Genomic DNA, 23,967 nt, shown 5'->3' with positions numbered 1-23,967 from the left:
AAGGTAATAAGCCATTTCAAACTGGAAGCAGTTTATTCCAAAACAGAATCAGTGTCCCTTCCTGATGATGATGACTATTGTTTCCATTGCTTCACTGCCTCCCTGAATTCTGAGTATGCACCCAAGGCCTCTTCCAGTTGCGTCTGTAGCTCCTCCCACTGGCATAGATGTGTATTTCCCCCGGTCCATGGATGTTGGATCTGGCCTTGTGACTTGCGTTAGCCAACTGAATGTGGGCAATGTGACAGGATGCTGATTCCGAGCCCAGACCTTAGGAGGCATTTTGTGGTTTTCCCCCTGCTTTGTGTTTCTGCCATCACCATGTGACAAGCATGTGCTAGGAAGCCCAAATGAGACACACAGAGAAGATCCAAACACAGTTCCGCTGCAGAATGAACCCAGATCAGATCAAGTGAATGACAGCCAACCAACTCGTCAGACAGTGAATGAAAACAATAAATATTTGCTGTGAGCCTTTGAGATTTGAGGCTATTCAAAATAGCTCCCTAATAGACTATCATCTCTCCCCACCAGAAGCACCATCTCTATTAAAAACTTTGAACCATTTCAGCTGAAAGGGCTTAAGGGCTATTAATATACATTTGTAAAAATAATTCCTCCTAAAAAAATGATTTGATATATCAGGTTTTGGAAAATAATAAAAAACTCATGGCATATCCATGTCCTCATTCATACCAAGATTCACACTCAAACTATTTCATTAGAAAAATTAACTTTATTTAGCAGGCATTGTCTTTAATTATCTAAGGAACATATATAAATGCATAAATACATTTATACATGTGTATGAAACATACATATATAAAACATGTCTAAATCCACTTCTAAAGAGAAGTTTGCAAACATACCATATAATCAAATCTGGACAAAAGTCCCTAAGGAACAAAATTACAGTGCCTTTCAGCCTTCCTCCTTCAATTTTCCTGTCACACTGAGCCCTCACTTGACAGCAGTGATGAAGTAGTTATGCTTTCAAAAGGAGAAAGGGGGGAAAAAAACCCTTAGCCTGAGACTCTCTTGAATTTTTTTCCTCCTGTGCTGTAATTCCCAGGGCCATCCATCATATTGACTTAAAATAAATCCAAAGAGGTGCAGTTTTCTCAACCATGAATATCAGAACTGATATGTAAAGGTAGACGGGTTGTCTTCCATTATGTTATTCAAACATGTACTTACAAGCAAAAGACAGCAATCTAGATGTGCAGCTAATGGGAAGTGACATTGTTAAGTACTTGTAAAGAGGCTGTGTGCTTATGTGTAATTATTCATGCCTTTATCCAGGGAGACAGAGCTTTGGTGAAAGTATAGTCTCATGGCTGGTATCTGTCAATTTGAGATCACCACTTGCCAATCCCACTGCCCCCATTTTCATTCCTTGTGATGTTGAATGATACAGTGTCCTAAGCAGATAGGTAGCTTTAATTCTAAGAATTCACCTTATCCATCCACTCCAGTCTCTAACTCCTGGCAAGAAGTCCATGGAAGGAAAACTTATGGGCAAGGACAGGCAGGTGGAGGTGGAAGGTGTACAAGGGCAGGACAAGGCTATGGGGTAGACCAGGAAGTAGGAAGGAATCCATATCCATCCAACCAATGCAATGTTCGAATTTCTTAAGTTATGTTTATAGTCAAATGACATGAAATCAAATTTAGAATTAGAAGGGATCTTGTACGTCTCTTATCTGCTCATTTTATACCTGATGAAACTGAAACCAAGAAGTTTGTGGTATCTCCAACATACCCACCTGATGGCAAAGGCAGACTAAAATCCAGGTTCCAGGGAAATCTTTTATGTTATTTAGAGAACAGCATTATTGCCAATCCATGGATGAGAGAACACTGAGGTCTGATAAAAAGTAAATGTGAATGTTTTCACAGGTGGGATCAATTCCTGACTATGACTTTTACTAGTTGTTTGAAACTAGTGGAGTTAATAAACCTTTCTGAATCTTTATTTCCTCATTAATAAAATAAAAATAACTATGGGCACCCAGGTGGCCCAGGCAGTTAAGCGTCTGCCTTTGGCTCAGGTCACGGTCTCAGGGTCCTCGGATGGAGCCCCTCATCAGGGCTCCCTGCTCAGCAAGGAGTCTGCTTCTCTCCCTCCCTAGCCCTCCTCCCCCCCATTGGTGTGTGTGTTCTCTCTTTCTCAAATAAATAAATAAATAAAATCTTTTTTAAAAAAAAGAAAAGAATAAGAAAATGCCTGCTAGTGAGCAGTATTCAAAATTGTTTCCTTCCAGGAAACTTTACTTGGGCCAGGGGTGACAGATTGACGGGGGATGCAGACAAATCCCGGTTTTAAATAAAGAAAAGAAGCCTGTACACAATGAGGCCATACTAAACATCACATACCCATATTAAGGACTATTTCTTTGTCTAGGAAGATAAAGGGAAGAAAAATTAAGCTAATAAGAATTCATGGTAGCACTCCACTGCAGCAGATCCCAAATCTGCTTAAGTCCTAAAAATAGAATTCACATCATCAAATGCAATAGCTCCAAGTAAGTAAGTGGCTGATCATCCTCCAAAAGAGCAACTCCTCAGGGCATTTCCTTAGAAATGACATCCAATGACATATCTTCCCTAAAGTTCAAACACTTGAGCCTTGGGCCATGAATGAAACTATTTATAGGCAAAGATTTAAATGAAATAGCATTTTAAGGAGGTACATAAATATATGTATATTTCTATGATTATTATTATACTAACTTCTCTCCATGATCTTTTCCTGCAAGGGATACAGATGTCAAGTGAGAGACAAATATTGCTTAAGTCAGGAAACTCATTTGTGGCTATAGTTATCCTGAATATTTTAACACCTGGAAAACAGGGGTGTGTTTTAAAGTAGCACAAATGATGCTGAGTCACTCTGCTTTAGAACGGAGGGAAGGTAGGAGAAGATGCTTCTAAGTAAGGTTTGGTGCAGAAAAGATTAAGAGAAAATCACATTTGGAAGGTTGTAGGATTCCCTGAGACATAAAAACCTCTGTCCATTTTCAGATAGTAAATGCTGAGGAAATTAGATGTTGGTACTTCAAATGCCTGTTTCAAAAAATCCTGGTATATTTGATGTTAAGGAAGATACTTGCTCATTAACAAAAAATATTACTGAAGTGAAGAACAAGAATACAGAATGCATTTCTTATCATATTCATTCTAAATAAATTTGAATCACATTTTTCCACTTTATATCACATTGTTTCAGTTATTATGGGAATAGCTATACCAATGGGGAATCCAACTCTTGAAGAGATATGACATAGCTACTAATTGTCTTAATAGCTAAGGAGGTATAGTAAAGAAAAAAACTATAAAATACTAAGGCTTGGATTATAAAATATATGATGAGTTTTTTTTCATCTTTTTCCAAAAGGAAGGGATCTTAAGAGAGACACAAAACATGAATATGCATAACAAGATTGAGACAAAGAAAAAAAGGTGGCACATATGTCAATATTAAGGGTAAACATTTAAGAGATTAAGAACACAATATGACTTTGAGTGTCCTGGCAAACAAAGCAGTTCTATTATCAAAAGGAGGAGGGGTGAGGCAGTGAAGGGTTAGAGTCTTGGTTTCTGCTCAGGCCAGTGATCTCCGTGTTGAGGGGTGGAGCCCCATGTAGACTCCCCACTAGAATCCCTCAGCCTCAGCTCCAGCCCTGCTCAACTCCCAATAGGTCTGTCCCTGTCTCTCTGCTCCTCCCCCATGCTCTCTCTCTTTCTCTGGAATAAATAAATCCCTTTTAAAAAAGGAGGAAATGGGGCACCTCGTGGCTCAGCAGTTGACCATCTGCCTTCGGCTCAGGTCATGATCTTGGGGTCCTGGGATCGAGTCCCGCGTCGGGCTCCCTGCATGGAGCCTGCTTCTCCCTCTGCCTGTGTCTCTGCCTCTCTTTCTCTGTGTCTCTCATGAATAAATAAATAAAATCTTTAAAAAATAAAAAAAGGAGGGGAAACATACATATTCTTCAGGGCTGATCACGATTTTTCTGATGTTAAATTATGAGAGAGATTGGTATATAATACAGTCAATTCCCATGTTGGACTTAGCTCCATCCAGGCTGTTTTGACCAACAGTTGATTTCACAGAGCTAGTGATGCTGATCTAGTTGTCTACAAATAGCCTCTGTCCTTTGAACCAGAGAGGTTTGGAAATTATCTTGACTACCCAGTGATGTGAAAGTAAAGTGAAGAGTTCTTCAGCAGCACGACTAAGTAGTGGCTGCCCTGAAACAGATTCTTAAACGGCCTGCTTTGCCAAGTGTTTCAGGGACTAGAGCTTTTCTACCTTCCTTCTTCCAACGACCATCATTACTAAAGAGCAGGCCTGCACTTGATCCCAACAATCTTAGCCGAGGCCTAATTTATCACTCCCTCTTTCCTCACAAATCTATTTTCTTAGGGGTGAGTTATGTCCTTCATATGGGACATTTACTATGTGTCACATGCTTTATATACATTATGTGTTATTGAGAATCTTCACAATAATCCTGCAAGGTTGGTATAAAGTAATCACATTCTAAGGATGAGAAAAGTAATGAAACAGAGAAGATAACTTTACCCAGGATCAAACAGTATGTAGGAGAAAGGGTCCTGAACCCAGAGCCCAGAATTAACCACCTACCATAAATAATTAAAAACTAAACAAAATATAGTAAACAACTATTTTTAAATGTTTGATAGTAAGCAGTGCAGTTCAATAATCCTTAAAAGAGGTACAACAAATGAAGTGAGCCTCATAATTGCTTGGGCTTACAGTTGAAGAGATGATTTCTAGACTAAAAATAATTAATACGGCCCAATGACCTATTGGGAAATATCAAGCAGTCTAACATATATAAAATTAGAAGCAGAGAAGTGGAAAAATATTTAAAGAAATAATGGCTAAAAAGGAGAGACAGAAGAAAATTTTTAAAGAAATACTGGCTGAGGGGAGGGACAAGACGGCGGAAGAGTACGGTCCCCAGGTCACCTGTCCCCACCAAATTACCTAGATAACCTTCAAATCATCCTGAAAATCTACCAATTCGGCCTGAGATTTAAAGAGAGACCAACTGGAACGCTACAGTGAGAGGAGTTCGCGCTTCTATCAAGGTAGGAAGACGGGGGAAAAAGAAATAAAGAATCAAAAGGCCTCCAAGGGGGAGGGGCCCGCGAGGAGCCGGGCTGAGGCCGGGGCGAGTGTCCCCAGGACAGGAGAGCCCCGTCCCGGAGACGCAGGAGCTGCACCGACCTTCCCGGGGGAAAGGGGCTCGCGGGGAGGTGGAGCAGGACCCGGGAGGGCGAGGATGCCCTCGGGCTCCCGGGGACACTAACAGACACCTGCGCCCCGGGAGATGCGCCGAGCTCCCTAAGGGCTGCAGCGCGCACGGCGGGACCCGGAGCAGCTCGGGGGGCTCGGGGGCGGCTCCGCGGAGGGGGGGCTGCGGGGCTGTAGGGATAGAGGGAACATTCCTCGACATCTTAAAAGCCATCTACGAAAAGATCGCAGCCAATATCACTCTCAATGGGGAAGCACTGGGAGCCTTTCCCCTAAGATCAGGAACAAGACAGGGATGTCCACTCTCACCACTGCTATTCAACAGAGCACTGGAAGTCCTAGCCTCAGCAATCAGACAACAAAAAGACATTAAAGGCATTCAAATTGGCAAAGAAGAAGTCAAACTCTCCCTCTTTGCCGATGACATGATACTCTACATAGAAAACCCAAAAGCCTCCACCCCAAGATTGCTAGAACTCATACAGCAATTTGGTAGTGTGGCAGGATACAAAATCAATGCCCGGAAATCAATGGCATTTCTATACACTAACAATGAGACTGAAAAAGAGAAATTAAGGAGTCAATCCCACTTACAATTGCACCCAAAAGCATAAGATACCTAGGAATAAACCTAAACAAAGAGCTAAAGGATCTATACCCTAAAAACTACAGAACACTTCTGAAAGAAATTGAGGAAGACACAAAGAGATGGAAAAATATTCCATGCTCATGGATTGGAAGAATTAATATTGTGAACATGTCAATGTTACCCAGGGCAATATACACATTTAATGCAATCTCTATCAAAATACCATGGACTTTCTTCAGAGAGTTAGAACAAATTATTTTAAGATTTGTGTGGAATCAGAAAAGACCCCGAATAGCCAGGGGAAGTTTACAAAAGAAAACCATATCTGGGGGCATCACAATGCCAGATTTCAGGTTGTACTACAAAGCTGTGGTCATCAAGACAGTGTGGTACTGGCACAAAAACAGACACATAGATCAATGGAACAGAATAGAGAACCCATAAGTGGACCCTGAACTTTATGGTCAACTAATATTCGATAAAGGAGGAAAGACTATCCATTGGAAGAAAGACAGTCTCTTCAATAAATGGTGCTGGGAAAATTGGACATCCACATGCAGAAGGATGAAACTAGACCACTCTCTTTCACCATACACAAAGATAAACTCAAAATGGATGAAAGATCTAAATGTGAGACAAGATTCCATCAAAATCCTAGAGGAGAACACAGGCAACACCCTTTTGGAACTCGGCCACAGTAACTTCTTGCAAGATACATCCACGAAGGCAAAAGAAACAAAAGCAAAAATGAACTATTGGGACTCCATCAAGATAAGAAGCTTTTGCACAGCAAAGGATACAGTCAACAAAACTAAAAGACAACCTACAGAATGGGAGAACATATTTGCAAATGACCTATCAGATAAAGGGCTAGTTTCCAGATCCATAAAGAACTTATTAAACTCAACAGCAAAGAAACAAACAATCCAATCATGAAATGGGCAAAAGACATGAACAGAAATCTCACAGAGGAAGACATAGACATGGCCAACATGCACATGAGAAAATGCTCTGCATCACTTGCCATCAGGGAAATACTAATCAAAACCACAATGAGATCCCACCTCACACCAGTGAGAATGGGGAAAATTAACAAGGCAGGAAACCACAAATGTTGGAGAGGATGCGGAGAAAAGGGAACCGTCTTACACTGTTGGTGGGAATGTGAACTGGTGCAGCCACTCTGGAAAAATGTGTGGAGGTTCCTCAAAGAGTTAAGAATAGACCTGCCCTACGACCCAGCAATTGCACTGTTGGGGATTTACCCCAAAGATAAAGATGCAATGAAACGCCGGGACACCTGCACCCCGATGTTTCTAGCAGCAATGTCCACAATAGCCAAACTGTGGAAGGAGCCTCGGTGTCCATGGAAAGATGAATGGATAAAGAAGATGTGGTTTATGTACACAATGGAATATTCCTCAGCCATTAGAAACGACAAATCCCCACCATTTGCTTCAACGTGGATGGAACTGGAGGGTATTATGCTGAGTGAAGTAAGTCAATCGGAGAAGGACAAACATTGTATGTTCTCATTCATTTGGGGAATATAAATAATAGTGAAAGGGAATATAAGGGAAGGGAGAAGAAATGTGTGGGAAATCTCAGAAAGGGAGACAGAACATAAAGACTCCTAACTCTGGGAAACGAACTAGGGGTGGTGGAAGGGGAGGAGGGCGGGGTGTGGGGGTGAATGCGTGATGGGCGCTGGGGGGCACCTGACGGGATGAGCACTGGGTGTTAATCTGTATGTTGGTAAATTGAACACCAATAAAAAGAAATTTATTATAAAAAAAAGAAATACTGGCTGAAATTCTCCAAATTTAACAAAAAGTATAAACCCACAGATCAAAGAAGCTCTATGAACCTTAAGGAGGATAAACATAAAGGAAACTATAAAAATAAAGTTGTAAAAAGCCAGTGATAAGAAGAATATTATAAAAGCAGCCAAGAAAAGAATATTATATATGAAACCAAACAAAAGAATAATTAAGGACTTCTTGGCTGAACATGCATGCTGGAAGGCAATGAATGACAACTTTAAAATACTGAAAGATAAGGGATTACAAGTGTCAACCTAGAACCTGACATGCAGTAAAAATATCTTCCAAACTGAAAGGAAAACAAAGATTTTTCAGACAATTAAAAGCCAGACAATTCATCTTCAGCTGACTTAAGACCACAGGAAATGTCAAAAAATTGTTAATGTTTTTTTTCTGGCAAAAGGAAAAAAATCGGAAGAGGGGCACCTGGGTGGCTCAGTTGATTGAGGGTCCAACTCTTGGTTTCAGCTCACATCATGATTCAGGGTCATGAGAATGAGCCTGCACTCAGCAAGGAGTCTGCTTAAGACTCTTTCTCCCTCTCTCCCTCCCCCTGACTCTCTCTCTAAAATGAATAAATAAATCTTTAAAAAAAAATCAGAAGAAAATTTGGAAAATACCAAAAATTATAAACATGTAAGTTAATACACAGGACATTTTCCTCATTATTGAAGTTATTTAAAAATATAATTAACTGAAATAAAAATAATGTATTGTGTGGTTTATAACATATGGACATAAGAGATGCTAATAACAACAATTGCAGCACATTCAAGAAGCAGAAATGGAAATGTTCTGTTTTAAGAGTCAGAAATTTGTGTGAAGCAGTATAATTTAAAATAGACTGTGATAAATTAAATTTGCATATTAGAGTTATTGGTTTTTAAAAATGCTATCTCCAATGGTAGATATAACATGGAATCCTAGAAAGCACTCTAGCTAAAAGAAGATAGAAAATTATGTAAAAAGGAAGAAAAACAAATGGAAAGTGGATTAAAACTCAACTATACTGATAGTTACATTAAATATAAATCACCTAAACACTCCAATTTAAAGTCAGGGTTTATCAGACTGGGTAAAAAAGTAAGGCTCAATTATACATCATCTCCAAGAAACTCATTTTAAATATAAAATTATAAATAAGGTACAGTAGAAGGATGGAAAAAGCTATATATACAAATGCTAATTACAGAAAGATTGAGTGGCTATATTAATATCAGGAGAAATAAACTTTGAAATGAGATATGTTACCAGGAATAAAGAGAGAAGCTTCATAATGATAAGGAGTCAATTTATCAGAGAGAAAGAGCAATCCTAAACTTCCTAAACTACCTAAACTACCTAAAATCCTAAACTACCAGTTTGTATCTGGTAACAGAACTTCAAAATACATAAGCAAAGCTATCAGAACTGGTCTGAGATATCTATCATCTATCTATCTATCTATCTTCACAATTATATTTGGAGATTTCAATACTCCTGTCTTAGTAGTCAACAGATCAAGTTGATAGAAAATCAGTAGGAATATAGAAGAACTAAACAACATTGCTACCAATTTTACCTAATTGATATTTATAAGATACACTACCCAATAACTACAGAATACATATTCTTTCAAGTGCATATGGAATTTATCAAAATCATCAACATACTGTACCATTAATAAATCTGAAAATATCAACATCATAAAAATATGTTACACTGATAAATGGAATTAAATTCAGATATAATAAGTGGAACTACCTGGAAAATTCCAAATATTTGGAATTTCTAATTTCCAAATGTTAGACACCGCATTTGAAGAATAACTTCATAGGTCAAAAAAAAAAGTCACAGGGGAAATTAGAAAACATCTGAGATGTAGCAAAAGTGGTGATCAGAGGAAAATTTATAGTCTTACTTACTTAGTGATGGCCGCTCTTCCATGCTGGTCAACATCTTAACATTTATTCCCTGAACTAGGGCATATCAGGCACTGTTGATGCATGGTCAATTCACAGAAAACAGAGGATTCGGTAACCATTTTCTTCTTGAAAACTAAATGCTAATGTCTTAACTTTTTTTTTAATTAATTAATTTATTTTTATTATTATTTTTTATTGGAGTTCAATTTGCCAACATATAGCATAACACCCAGTGCTCATCCCACCAAGTGCCCCCCTCAGTGCCCATCACCCAGTCACCCCAAACCCCCACCCACTTCCCCTTCCACTACCCCTTGTTCATTTTCTAGAATTAGGTGTCTCTCGTGTTTTGTCACCCTCACTGATATTTTCACTCATTTTCTCTCCTTTCCCTTTATTCCCTTTCACTAATTTTTATATTCCCCAAATGAATGAGACCATATAATGTTTTCCCTTTTCTGATTGACTTATTTCACTCAGCATAATACCGTCCAGGTCCCTCCACGTCGAAGCAAATAGTGAGTATTTCTCGTTTCTAATGGCTAATATTCCATTGTATACATAAACCACATCTTCTTTATCCATTCATCTTTCGATGGACACCGAGACTCCTTCCACAGTTTGGCTATTGTGGACGTTGCTACAAACGACCTTAATGTCTTAGCTTTTGCTGCTCCACTAGGCCTCCTCTGGGAGGCGATCCTCCCAGATCACCTTTATATTAAATCTCAAATCTGAGATCCTCTGACAAGCACTCAGAGCTTCCAGGCAACTTTTTAGTCCCCAGAACTTAAGCATGTACAACCAACAATCACAAGACAGCTGAGAACATCTAACATAAAAACCAAGAAAGTAGAGAGCAAAAAGAAGAAAGAGATCTTGTCACTCCACACCTACTGGATTGAGACTTCAGTGGTGGCTACTTTTTTCAGCAACCCTATCTTTTGCTACCTAACCCTCTTCCATGCTCCAATTCTTACCAGCTTCCTATAATACTCTTCACCCACCTTTTCCCTCTTCAGGCCTAGGGCTGGTAAATGGCTTTTTGTTGTCGCTAGCTTCTAGGAACCTTACAAACCCAAGCTGGTTTTCTTAATTGGTCTGGACATAATCTCTTCATTAAGTTATTCTCAGTTTAAACCCTTCTGAATGTACCAACTATTTTCTGCCAGGACTCTGACTGATAGAGTCATTGGCATCAGGAATGGTGTTTATTTCCTACCCTGTAGCATGCTTGAGTATTACTAAAGCATCTAGGGTGCTTGCTTACTTGACGCTTGCCATGCCCAGTTAGAATAATAGCAGCGATGTAATGGGCCAGTGTAATCTTTTAAGAGAAATCAAAATAATTAGACTCCTTTCAGATTATATTATGATAGAGAAAAGGTAAATTGTCATGGTCCTAAAGTCAGACAATGATGGCATACTGCTGTCTCTTACAGATGAAGATGAATTGATTGGCATGAAAATAAAGCATTTTTTAAATCAATAAATGCATATTAGCTCCCAGAGGCTATGCTGATAACACTCAGTAAGGATACCATGTCTGAAACAGCACTTCTAAATTGCATCCCATGTAATAAAATTTATAAGAATCCAGTTATTCTCTGAAAGCCATCTGTTTCCTCACTAGCCAAAAGAGAATTTAAATGGGAGCATGGTATAAATCACCACCCCTACGTCTTTCAAATCTTCTATCATGGCACAGATCTCTGCAATTACCCCAAGAATGTAGCATATGTTTTCAACTAGTAGAAAAAATATTGTGTCGTTCCTCTCAGAACACACAAGTCTGGAAACCAAAGGTAGATTAGCCCCTTACAATATTATACTTAATAAATCATTTGCATAATTTTTGCTTCTTATCCTGGCAACCTTGGGCTTGCTGGGTTTGGATCCTAGTGACCCACGGAGCAATGCTTCTACTAGGGAATGTAGTCATGATTTTCTTAGGAAGCTCAGAGTGCAATTTGGCCATTTTAGGTTCTCATACATTAGAGATACATGTATTTGATTTCAGTGCCTAACAAAACGAATGTCTTCCATAGAATATTTTGAATTGGACCTAGAGTACTAAATGCCTATAGTACAAAAACATCTTTAAAAACCCAGTGGTAAAAAAAAAAAAGATAAAAAAAAATAAAAACCCAGTGGTAAATGTAAAGTTACATATTTTGAAAAATATTAAGGAACAAATAGTACAGAGATGAATGTCCATGTTAATAGTACAGAATGAATGTCCATGTTAATATTGAAACAATACAAGGAAGCTACTGTGAAACAAATACTTTCTAAGATTCCTGGTAAAAGAGTAAATTGGAATACATCTCTGCAGAACTATTTGGGAATATATACCTGACACAGAGGTTGATGGTTATGGCTCAAAGGCCAAATACAGCACACAGGCCATTTTTGTATACCCTGTGAGCTAAGAATGGGTTTTGCATTTCTTTCATTTTTAAAGGAAAGGAAGGAGAAGGAGGGGCTGGGAGTGAGAATAAGAGAGGAGGAGAAAGAAAAGCAGCGACAGAGCCCTTCTGGCCTGCAAAGTCAAAAATATTTACTATCGGTCTCTTTACACAAAAATTTTGCTGACTTCCATTCTAAAAGGTTACACATGTTCTATCCTTTAACCAATAATGGTTTGTGTGCATCTGTCCTGGTAGAAAAATAATTTTGTTAATCAAGATCTATTACAAAGTGATATTAGGGGTGCCTGGGTGACTAACTGGGTTAAGAATCCAACTCTTGATTTTGGCTCAGGTCACAATCCTGCAGTCATGAGATGAGCCTCACATCAGGCTCCATGCTTAGTGTGGAGTCAATTTGAGAGTCTCTTCCTCTCCATTTGCCCTTTCCCTTGCTCATGCTCTCTCTCTCTCTCTCTCTCTCTCTCTCTCTCTCTCTAAAATAATTAGGTGAATATTTAAAAAAAAAGGGGATAAGATGTCTATCAAAGTACAACTTATGAAAGTAAAAGGTGAGAAACTCAATGCCATAAATACCGCATAGATCCTTACTATTAACATTATTTCCCTTGGTTTGGTGCTGAATTAGACACCATGGACAGCCAAAAGGAAGAATGGCACAGGACTCCCATTTCTCCAGAGGGTTCGCTTTTAAGTTCAAATGGATGGTTCATACTTTACTGTATTCATTTTGAAATATTTTCGTTGTTTTTCATTCACCCTTCAAACTATAATATGCCCCCAAACAAAACAAAAAACAACAATAAAAAACCTAAGCCACCAAAATGATTTTCATATTTTCACACAGAATATTAGAAGAGTCGGGATCTTTCCATAATGCTTTGTTCAGCTAAATCACAATATTTTATTTTCCTTTATACGGTGAATTTACTTGGTGAAACATAAAATTAACTCTAATCATCTTCAATTTGGTGACTTATTTTTCCATTTTATCAAAATCTGGAAATTGCCTTCTTTCCTGAGGGGATTGCTATTATCTCAAATGTGATTATGCTATGTCCAGGGACTACTGTTTTATCAGAAAACACAGCTCTAATTTAAAATGCACGTCAGTAGAAAAATCAATTTACTAAAAGAAAATTAACTTCATAGGCAAATCTTTCAGGAAAGCAACTGATCCAAAAGTGAACTAAATCTATACTAAGAGTAGAACTGAATTCATTATATGTTTTTCAGTCAAGAAGAACTTATCACTATATTCCAGTTCATGATAAACATTCTCCGGAATGATTCCACTAAACAAATAATAGAATAGGAACTTTTTTTTTCTTTCTAAGAAATTATAAATAATCACAAGACTGTCAATAATGGCTTCCAAAGAGTGAGGAAGACTGATTGAATTATATTGCACTAACAAGTATTTCAGGGGTAATATTTTTCCTGTGGGTTTACATTTTGTTTACCTACATAGAAGTGGACTTCCTTGCCAAATTTTCACAATTTGTCATTTAAAATAATAGTATGAGCCACTGCAGTGACTTGCCACTGATGAATGGAGGCACAAAATAATTTATTTTCTCTTACTTTATTTGAAATGACAGTCCTAGCTATCAGTGAGAGGGATATAGAAAATTCCTAGGGAAAGCCACAACCACTCTAGTACAAGGTTAGGGGAGAAAGACATTTGAGTGGATTCAGCACAATTGAAACAGGAGATACACCCAAGATGGCTCCAGCCATTCAGAATGAAAGGAAATAAAAACATATTTAATAGGGAAACTGGTAACATACATCAATCTATTCCTGCAGTAATTAATTCCAGATAGTTTAATTCTAAAATAATTTCACAATTTGCAATGGAATCAAGGATAGTATAAATTAACTGAAAAGAGAAAATAGTAAAGGAAAAAAATGGATAATTGAAGATAAATTAGGAAAGATGCTACTTGGTTGGAGGGATTTGAAGCTGTTTTTCTTGTAGCTTTTTTTTTTTTAATTTCTATTTTCTTTTAAGATGTTATTTATTTGAGAGAGAGAGAGAGAGCACCAGTTGGGGGAAAGGCAGAGGGAGGAGAAGCAGGCTCCCTACTTAGCAGGGAGCCCAACGAGGGGCTTAATCCCCAGACTCCCAAGATCATGACCTGAGCTGAAGGCAGATGCTTAACCAACTGAGCCACCCAGGCACCCCTCATTTCTATTTTCAAAACATTGCCAATTTGAATCTTACTATTTGCACCATTAAAAAAAAAAAGGCAAGAAGAATGTTGAAATCCCATTGTGAAGGCTTCCATGATGAGCAGAAGTTAGACTGACCCTCTCCGTGGGTTCTAAGAGATGGTGGAGGCAGGATTTTGTAAGCTGGGGAGCTGTCTTCAAACATCAAGTACATGCTCTGACCTGAGGACCAGTAAAGGATAGTTTCCCACTTCCTGGATACTGGGGACCAAAAACTGAAAGGTTAACATTAAACATTTTTATTATGATTCTAATGACTATAGGCCAGATGCTGTGGGAGCTCTGGATATTTCATTGTCAAATGGAGATATGCTCCCACTGGGGAGGTGTGGGAGGCAGAGGTCACCCCCAGAATTAGAAAGAGAGACTTTCTCTGGGCCATTTTGACCTCCTCAAACCAGGAAGAGGCAAAAAAATGGGGGGCGGGGTTATGATTAATAGGTAGCATACTTTATCCTATTAAAGGGAAACAGAATCACTGGGGATTCACTGAGATATAAGAGGAGTCTGAGGACAGGTTAGCAGAAGACTCTCATGATGTTACCTAATCTGGACTGTTGAGGATTCAGACCTCTCAAAAGTAAAGGTTTGTCCCTGCCCTCCCCTCCTCCCCATGAAAACCTCAAAGCAGCTAAAATGCTGGCTAAAGGCAAGAATAACTTGAAATGAGTAATGAATGGGAGAAAGCACAGTTTATGGCCTCGCAATTAGGTGGATAAACAGGGAGTCTTACCTGACCTTATATTTTCTTACATAATATTGGGATATCTAGAGATTGACAAATTACTTTTCTGTTTTCTCTTTCAATGGATACTATTTACTTTCTCTTCTTTTTCTTCCAGTCATTTAGTTTACATCAGTGCATCATAAACACAAAAAGGCCAAGCAATGAGAATACCAAACTTCTCATTTGGCATTGCCTCGGTGGCTTAAAACAAAAGGGTGGGGGGCAGCTTTGTTTGACCTGCACTTAATTTTGGAAAAATGTCTAAATCTCATTATCTGAATCTATCAGCCTTCAAAGGAATCTAGAATTGTGCTCACTTCGGCAGCACATATACAAAGGCATTTAGAATCTTACAGGAGCATCCTCAGATCCTCCATCTTACCAAATCCAGTGGCTAAGTCTCAGGCCTTGTCCCATGAAACCTTGCAGTAGTATCAGGCACAGTTGAACACACTTTTAGTTTCCTTGCCATTCCTTTCTAGAAACCACTTCCTCAACACTCTCCAACTCTTCCTCCTACTTCACTGCTCATTCCTCAGTCACCTCAGTGGCTTCTCATCTTCCCTATTTCTAAATCAAGGTTCTTAACCTTGGTACTGCTGACACTGTGGCTAGATGATTCTCCATTGTGGAAAGATGTTCTGTTAGTGGCATCTCTGGCCTCTACTCACTCCTTACTGGGAGCACCTCTTCCTCCTCACCAGCCAGTTGTGACAACTAAAAAATGTCTCCAGACATTGCTATATGTTACCTAGCTGAGAACCAGGGCTCTAGATGTTTCAGCCCTTCAAAAATCTGTCCTGTGCCCCCTTCTCCTCTCCATCTTCACTTACTTCCTTGGTCATCTTATTCAATCTCAAAGTTTGGGGGGTTTTTTTGAAGATTTTATTTATTTATTCATGAGAGACACAGAGAGAGGCAGAGACATAGGCAGAGGGAGGAGAGGCAGGCTCTATGCAGGGAGCCCTATGCGGGACTCGATCCCGTAACTCCAGGACCACATCCTGAGCCAAAGGCAGATGCTCAACCACTGAGCCACCCAGGTGTCCCAATCTCAAAGTTTTAAATACCACCTAAATTCTAGTGACTTCTACATTAATCCATCCACCCGGACCTCTTTCCCATCTCACACAGGCACTGGCTGCTCAGTACATGGCTGTTAGGCATCCTAAACTCTTCGATTTCCCCCCATCCTTGCCCCTTCCTCAGTCTTTCATCAATATTCACTCTGTTTCTAAGATTAGAAACCTTGGGTCCTCTCCTTCTCTAGCATTCCACATACACTTTATAAATAAGACCTGTGTGCTCTACCACCAAATAGTATCCCAAATCTGACCATTTGGCATACTGCTAGCTCCAAGTCTGAGACACTATCTACTCTCATCTGACAAACTGAAATAATCCCCCAGCTCTTCTCCCTTCTTCCACCCCTATCTCCTATAGATGCATGGGATCTTGTAAAAATCTCACAATGTTCCTCAGATCAAAATCCTGCTAAGCTTTCCATCCCAGTTAAGAAAAAATAAATAAATAAATAAAATAAAATAAAATTAAAAAAAACACGGCAATTCCTGGCCTTAAAAAAAAGGCTAATCACCTAATCTGACTCTGACCCCATCTACCTCTTTCTCCACCTCCTACCTTCTCCCTTATTCCATGCATTCCTGCCACCTCAACTTTCTTGCTGTTCTGTGAATAAAACAACGTCACTCCAGCTTCTGGTGTTTACATTGGTGTTTCCTGTGCTAGAATTCTGTCTCTCCAATTATCACATGACTGATTTCTTGGCATCCTCATCAATGTAACAAAAAAAACCCAGAAGAGATATGAAACTCCATCAGATAACTAAATAGTTGCTGCTTTCGTAGAAGTTTTTGAGAGGAGGGAAAAACCACATAGAGCTAAAATATATGCTGAAACCATTAGTAAGGGTGAATCATCTATGTTTCCCTTAATTCCCACAAGTAGAGAAGGGAGATAATGGCATACAAGAAGAAAGGAAATGACTTCAAAGATCTGTTTATAAGAGAATGAGATTATCTTTCTTTGCTCTTCAAGAAGAGCTTGAATGATGAAATTATGAGATTACCACTTGGAAGACACTTGAAGAGTCTCTGTCATTAATAAAACATTACTTTTATTTTCAAATTTCCTAACTCTGCTATTGAATGATTAAGCAAAGACAGGCCTGAAGATACTGAAGATAGAAAAAGAAAAAAAAAAGGTGAAAGGATAAAAAAGATCTCTATATAACAAAACCTTCCCAACCATCCAAATTCCTCTCCCCACTCTTTATGAAAGGTCAACTGACAGCACTTGGCTCCTGACATGTAACTATATCCTGTGTTCCTCTTTTGATGTCCTCACTGAGAGGGATTTAACTGCCCTTTCTTTGATCCATTAGATGGTCACTTCAAAGAGACCCCAAAGAAACAGCATTTGCCCAAAGAACTCCCCTGTCTTAGTAAATCCAGGCAAAACCCAAAAAGCAATTCATTCTAAATTTCACACATTATTGTCTTTCGCCCCTGTGAGTGACCTCAGCCTACAATATTGATTACCACTCTGCTTCCCAATATGAATCCTTCAATCAATCCTCTCCCAGAAAAGGGGAACAGAGTTATCTAGTCTAATGCCCCAAGACCTATGATTTGCCCAAGAAGAAACCAAACAACCTAGCAAACTTGTCATAACTTTAAATCATTCACAATCCATTTCCTATCCAAAAGTCAAAGATGGAAAGATCCACAGTCCATCTAGAGTATGCTTCAAGACTTTACTGGATAAAGATGGGTTCTTAGTTTAAAAGCCAAAGTACTTAAGCATCTTATTAAATTAACAAACATCTCTTGACTACTCTAACATGTAAATCAGATTTGTGAGGTCCCTGTGAATGATGACATACAAGTCCATGATAGTTTCTATAATTTTTCTAAGACTTTAGTGGATAAATGGGCAAAGGGAAAATAAGATAAATCACCATACCAGTGAGTATGAAGAAATGTTCAACATCACTAGTCATGAGAGATGCAAGTCAAAAGAGCAATAAAATACAACATTTCCCCCATCAAATCAGAAAGATTAAACCTTAAGAACATGCAACGTTGGTAAAAGAGCAGGAAAACAGGCACTCCACTCTAAAAAAGCTAGACAGCACCTATTATGTTTACTAAGTTAGTCACATCGTACCTGGACATGGTAAGTTCCCACTAAATATTTGCTGAATAAATTTAAAAAATCAGTGCATGGATACTGTGCTGATGAGTGTATGCCAAATAAAATTTAGAGGAATAATTTCATAGCATTGAAATACAAATAGTAGTTACACTTTTAACACTTTCTTCTTCTAAGAATCCACTATAAAGGAACAGACTATGCAAAAATGTTTGTTAATTATTAAAACACTGAAAAATCACAAACAAGCCAAGTGTCCAAAATTAGGTAAATAATAGTAATGGGTGGATAGTTCTCTGGACAGAATAGTTCACAATAATTAAAATAAGATTTATAAAATGTTTGAAGATATGGGAAAAGGTTTAACCTGTTAAGTCAAAAATTATGTATTTACATGAATATAAAGATTTTATTTAAGCATAGTAAAAAAAATTGACCATAAATATATATTTTAATAGTAAGTTTTCTATGGGTAATGATAATAGAAAGTTTTGTTTTCTTCTATCTTTATAAATCTCTCTATATGTTTCCATAATGGCCATAAAATACTTTGTAATTAAAAAAAGGTAAAATTCTGTATTAATAGAATAGAAAGTTTACCTTCTGAGGAGGGGTTTTCTGTCACACACCCTAAATAACATCAATAAGGTATGACTACTATCTGTCTTTGTATAGCACCTACAATAATAATTATTCAGAGTAAATGAGATAATACACATGAATAAGTGCTAGGTAATTATAAACTGCTATTCAAATGTTAGTTTTAAATTTTTTATGCTATGTCATTTCTTACTTTATATTTATTTCTGATGTCATACTTCCCTCCTATTCCATGAACTGTTTCATTTCTGTGTTTTCTATGGTGCTTTGCATATGCCTTCTACAAATTACACTGATTTTTTAATGTATGTTGCAAAAGGCCTCTCATCCTATACAAGTAATTTAAAATATGAAAAGACTTCAAAGGACCCTGAGAAATGCAAACCAAAACACAATGAAGTATCACTTCATATCCACTAAGATGGCAAAATCAAAAAGGTGGATAATAATAAATGTTGACAAGGATGTGGAGAAACTGGAATTCTTACACATTGCCGGTAGGGATGTAAAATGGTACAACGGGTTTTGGAAAACAACCTAGTGTTTCCTCAAAAGGCTAAATATAGAATGATAATATGACCCAGCAGTTCCACTCCTAGGTATGTACCCAAGAGAAATGAAAACACATGTCCACATCAAAACTTGTACATAAACATACATTGTAGCATTATCCGTAATAGCCAAAAGGTAGAGACAACCCAGATCTCCATCTACTTATGAATAGATTAACCAAAAGTGCTATATGTGTATGGTGGAATATTTTTTGGCAATAAAAAGGATAAATCTTGAAGACATTCTGCTAAGTAAAAGAAACCAGTTACAGATACCATCTATTGATGATTCTATTTTAACGGAAATGTCCAGACAGGCAAATCGACAGAGGCAGAAGGTAACTTAGTGTTTACCTAGGGCTGGAGAGAACTGAGAAATGGTGAGTGACTGCTAATGAGAGTTGTGTTTTTAAGGAGGATAATGAAATGTTCAAAAATTGATTGTGGTGATAGTTGCACATCTCTGTGAATTTAGCAAAAACCATTGAATTATACATTTTAAATGGGTGAATTGTATGGCATATGTATTGCATCTCCATAAAGCTGTTCTGCTCTTTTTTTAAAGACCCTGTGAGTTAACCATTTCATGTAAGTTGGTAGTATTATATATTGGTGTCATTTTTTGGGAAGAACAGCACAGACAAAATATTCACATATCTTTATTTCTTATATTTCTACAAATTTAAATAAATTATTTTTTTAAGATTTTAGTTTATTTATTTGAGGAGGAGCATAAGCGGGGCAGGAAGGTTGGAGGGCAGAGGGAGAAAGAGAAGCAGACTCACTGCTTAGCATGGAGCCCAAGACCCCGAGATCATGACCTGAGTTGAAGGCAGATGCTTAATTGAGTCATCCAGGTGCCTCCTAAAGAAATTATTTAAAAGAGACAAAAAACTAGGTGTTTAAAGATGCCAACCACAGTACTTTCTATTAGTTTCAACTTGGAAACAATTTAAATGTCTAACAATGGATTTAACATTTTGATTCATCTACATGACAGAAGATAATCATCCATTAAAATCATAAAACTGTAGTTAGTAAGCTTATAGAGAAATATAAAAAGTTTCAAAAAATCATAGGTAGGTAAGGAAGTATATAAAGTATAAAATAAATGACCTTAGTCATTTAAAACACCTATCTCTAAGAAAAGAACTGACGTGGTTGGATTGTGGAAGATTTTTATTGTCATCTTTTTGTTTTCTGTAGCAGTTTTCTTATATGATCCTTTTAATTTAAAAAAATTGAATTTGTTACTGCTCCATTAAACAAGTAGTAAGCACAGCAATCCAATAAAATGAAAAGGTTCCCTGGAGATGCCTAAAGGAAGAACACTGGGTACATGTGGGGAAGAACTTCAGGCACCGGTCTTAATTTAAACTCCATCACAAAAAAACACTGATGATATCAGAGGCAACAAGGTGGTCACCAAAACTCCAGGTCAGTAAGTGACTGGCAGGTTTTTCTCCCAGTACTGGTCAAGTACATGGTAACCAGCAACCATTGCTGCTCAGTCTATACAAGCTGAAGATATTGTCCTTGTTCTAGAACTCATACCCAAAAGTTAAGTAATCACATTATCTTTAATTAATACTTAAGTAATAGGAGTATATAGACAGATGCCAAGAGTGTGGTTTTCTAGGAAGTGATGTGACAAGGGCAAGAAATGAAAGACCATTCAGAGCAGAGATCTGAGGGTTCCAGCTACTGTGTTCACACTGTCAGAAAGGCTCAGCTTCCACGTTACAGCTGCCCTCAGCAGTGTGGGTGGTCAAGGAATGAGTCAAAGGGAGAGTGGTGCTAATACAACCCTCCAATTTATTAGGTACTTTGACAAGAGAGAGTGTGTCTTTTTTCACAGTGCCTCTGCATATACAGGGGATGAAGAGACAAAATCCTTACAAGTAAAGTAGAATCAAAATGTCTAATACCCTCAAGACCTACGTACCTCTAAATACATTACATCTCAAAAGCAATGGTGTAACTCGGATGCCTTGCTCCAGAGCTTGACCTGTGTACTATGTCATCATTTGTTAATGGATCACTTACTTTCTGACATAGGGTTCCCTGAAGGGACAGCAGGCTCCTTGACATGGATTCAATCAAGTTCCATGTAGGAGTTAAGCAAAATTAGTATAGTAGAAAGTTTGAATCCTGTAATGTTTTCAACTATCCAAGTCCCTTAACCTTTAAATTAGTAGTTAATAAAAATGAAGCAAAACTGTGAAGCTGGTGAAATTTAAGATCCCTCCAATTTACCCATTAAAAAGTTTATCGTTTAATACTCATTCAAAAAGGTACATGAACCTCTATGTTCACGGCAGCATTATTTACAACAGCCAAGATAAGGAAGCAGTCTAACTTTCCACTGAAAGTGGAATGGATAAAGATGTGGTACACACAGTAGAATAAAACTCAGTCATGAGTTTTATTTTGTCATCTATAGCAACATGGATGGACCTAGAGGGTATCATGCTAAGTGTAATAAGGCAGACAAAGAAAGGCAAATACCTTATGATTTCATTTTTATGTGAAATCTAAAAAACAAAACAAATGAACAAACCCACAAACAACTAAACAACAACAATAAAGAAAGAAAAGAAAAGAAACAGACTCATAAATACAAAGAACAAACATGGCTGCCAGAGAAAAGTGGGATGGGAGATAAGTGTGAATGGGCTTAAGAGGTACAGATTTCTAGTTATAAAATAATTCATAGGGATCAGAAGTACAGCATAGGGACTATAATCAATAATCTTGTAATAACTTTGTATGGTGACAGGTGCTAACTACATCGATTATGGTGAGCACTTGTAATGTTCATAATCGTCAAATCACTATGTTGTGTACTAAAACTAACACAATACTACATGTCACCTCTATTTCAATTATTAAAAATTTATAAATAGGGACACTTGGGTGGCTGAGTGGTTGAGCATTTGCCTTTGGCTCAGGATGTGATCCCGAAGTCCTGGGAGCCTGCTTCTCCCTCTGCCTGTGTCTCTGCCTCTCTCTCTGTGTCTCTCATGAATAAATAAATAAAATCTTTTTTAAAATCTATAAATAAAAATGTTCTCAAGTTAAAAATATTTTTATTCTTCATTATTAAGTCAGAATTTTCTTACATTGAGGATTTAGAAGATATTTATGAGTAGAAGAAGAAACAGTCAGCCAAAGCCCCCATATTCAGGGATGAATACTATATACTTTTGTTCTAGTCTTTCTTTTGTGACACAATTTCTGTTGTCATACTCCAGTCGATACCTGGGCTCCTGCAAAAAAATGGAAAAATCACCCTACATCAATACACTGAGGTCCCTTCCTCTACAGCCCACCTCATACCCCAAGTTCAATAGCGCCACTGTCTCCATTCTGTTACCCTTCTTCCCCTCCTAGACAGGATAGGATAATACCACCCCCCAACCACAAACACAGATTTACTGTCCTGCTCTGACCACTGCGGATGTGATTTCGGATGCTCCCTGTCAGAGCGGGTCCCACGGCCGGGGCAGTTCCTCCAGCCCTGATTCCTCCCAGACCATCCCCTTCTAGTTCAGGTCCCTGATGTAGCACCATATTTCAAAGAGAACTTGCTGTAATAATAAAACCCTGACCAAAAACTGCTTCTACTGTCCCTTTAATTATTCTCCTTACACTTTCACCCACAAGTGTGGCCCAACGGGTAAGCAGCCAGGGTCTGCTCCTTAGTCCAGGAATGGCTCAGGTCCCACAAGTCCAAGTCCAGGTCAAGCTCCTCCCATGTGAGCTCTCCTCAGATGGTCTCCTAAACTGGTTTCCTACCTCTTTTCTACCTTCCTGCTCTTTACATAGTTTTGTTCAGAATGTCAGCCTGGCTTCCCTCTGAAACTGCTCTGCCCTGGGCAGTCTGTAGTGATGCTCTGCAGATGATGATAGGAGGCTCCACACCCTCTGCCCAGTCCATCCCTGGTGGGTATTCCCTCTGTGAGCCCCTGCTTGTCCTAGGAGGAAGAATTAAGCAGCTCAGGACTCTAAGCAAAGTATTTTAAGAATCTGGTTGTTTTTTTTTAAAGATCTTATTTATTTATCCATGAAAGACAGAGAGAGGCAGAGACAGAGGCAGAGGGAGAAGCAGGCTCCCTGCAGGGAGCCTGATGTGGGACTGGATCCCGGGACTCCCAGGATCACGCCCTGAGCTGAAGGCAGACGCTCAACCCCTGAGCCACCCAGGTGCCCCATATCCTAAGAGTCTTAACTGCGGGGCAGTGATAGAAGAAGAAATAATTGGACTCTCACTTTCTGAACTTAAATATAAATACACAGAAAGAAAAATCTGAATGTTTGCCAAGAAATTTTCACAAAGGAGTTGAACATGCAATGTGCAATGACTAGATTTCTAGAAGCCCGTCTCTGTCACATCTGTGCCTTTTCTGGAACAAGTCACTGTTGGTTCAACCATTTGACTCATCCAGCTGCTTGTTTGTGTACACCACAAGAATACCACGCAAACGTGAGCGTCTCCTTGCCTCATAACCAAAGCACTTAAGATTTCCTTCCCCTGCCACATGATCAACAGTGCTCTTTTCTTCGGCACAGCCAGTAAAGAAAAAGGAATGGTTGCTACCATGTTTCACTTGAGCTAGAAAGTCTGTATTTCTCATTGCCTGGATGCATG

General features: G+C 38.4%; 1 protein-coding gene across 32 annotated transcripts in view; it reads right to left on the bottom strand.

Moving 5' to 3' along the window:
* The window catches only part of FMN1 (formin 1), a 433,877-nt gene that overhangs the window by 327,755 nt on the left and 82,155 nt on the right, over window positions 1-23,967 (bottom strand). For 2 of the 32 annotated variants that reach the window (XM_025473327.3, XM_025473331.3), the window contains one exon: window positions 22,329-22,585. The exons of 29 other annotated variants lie outside the window; for them this stretch is intronic. In XM_025473327.3, the coding sequence (XP_025329112.1) occupies window positions 22,528-22,585 (58 nt within the window). In that variant the 3' untranslated portion in view covers window positions 22,329-22,527. Of the gene's footprint in view, window positions 1-22,328; window positions 22,586-23,114; window positions 23,294-23,967 lie in introns of those variants that run through there. One more of the 32 variants, XM_025473325.3, reaches the window with a different exon arrangement.

Source organism: Canis lupus, chromosome 30 (assembly GCF_003254725.2).
Source record: "Canis lupus dingo isolate Sandy chromosome 30, ASM325472v2, whole genome shotgun sequence".
In the NCBI taxonomy this organism is placed as follows: Eukaryota; Metazoa; Chordata; class Mammalia; order Carnivora; family Canidae; genus Canis; species Canis lupus.
Note: the sequence above shows the minus strand (reverse complement) of the source record. Positions and strands in the feature narration are given on the sequence as shown.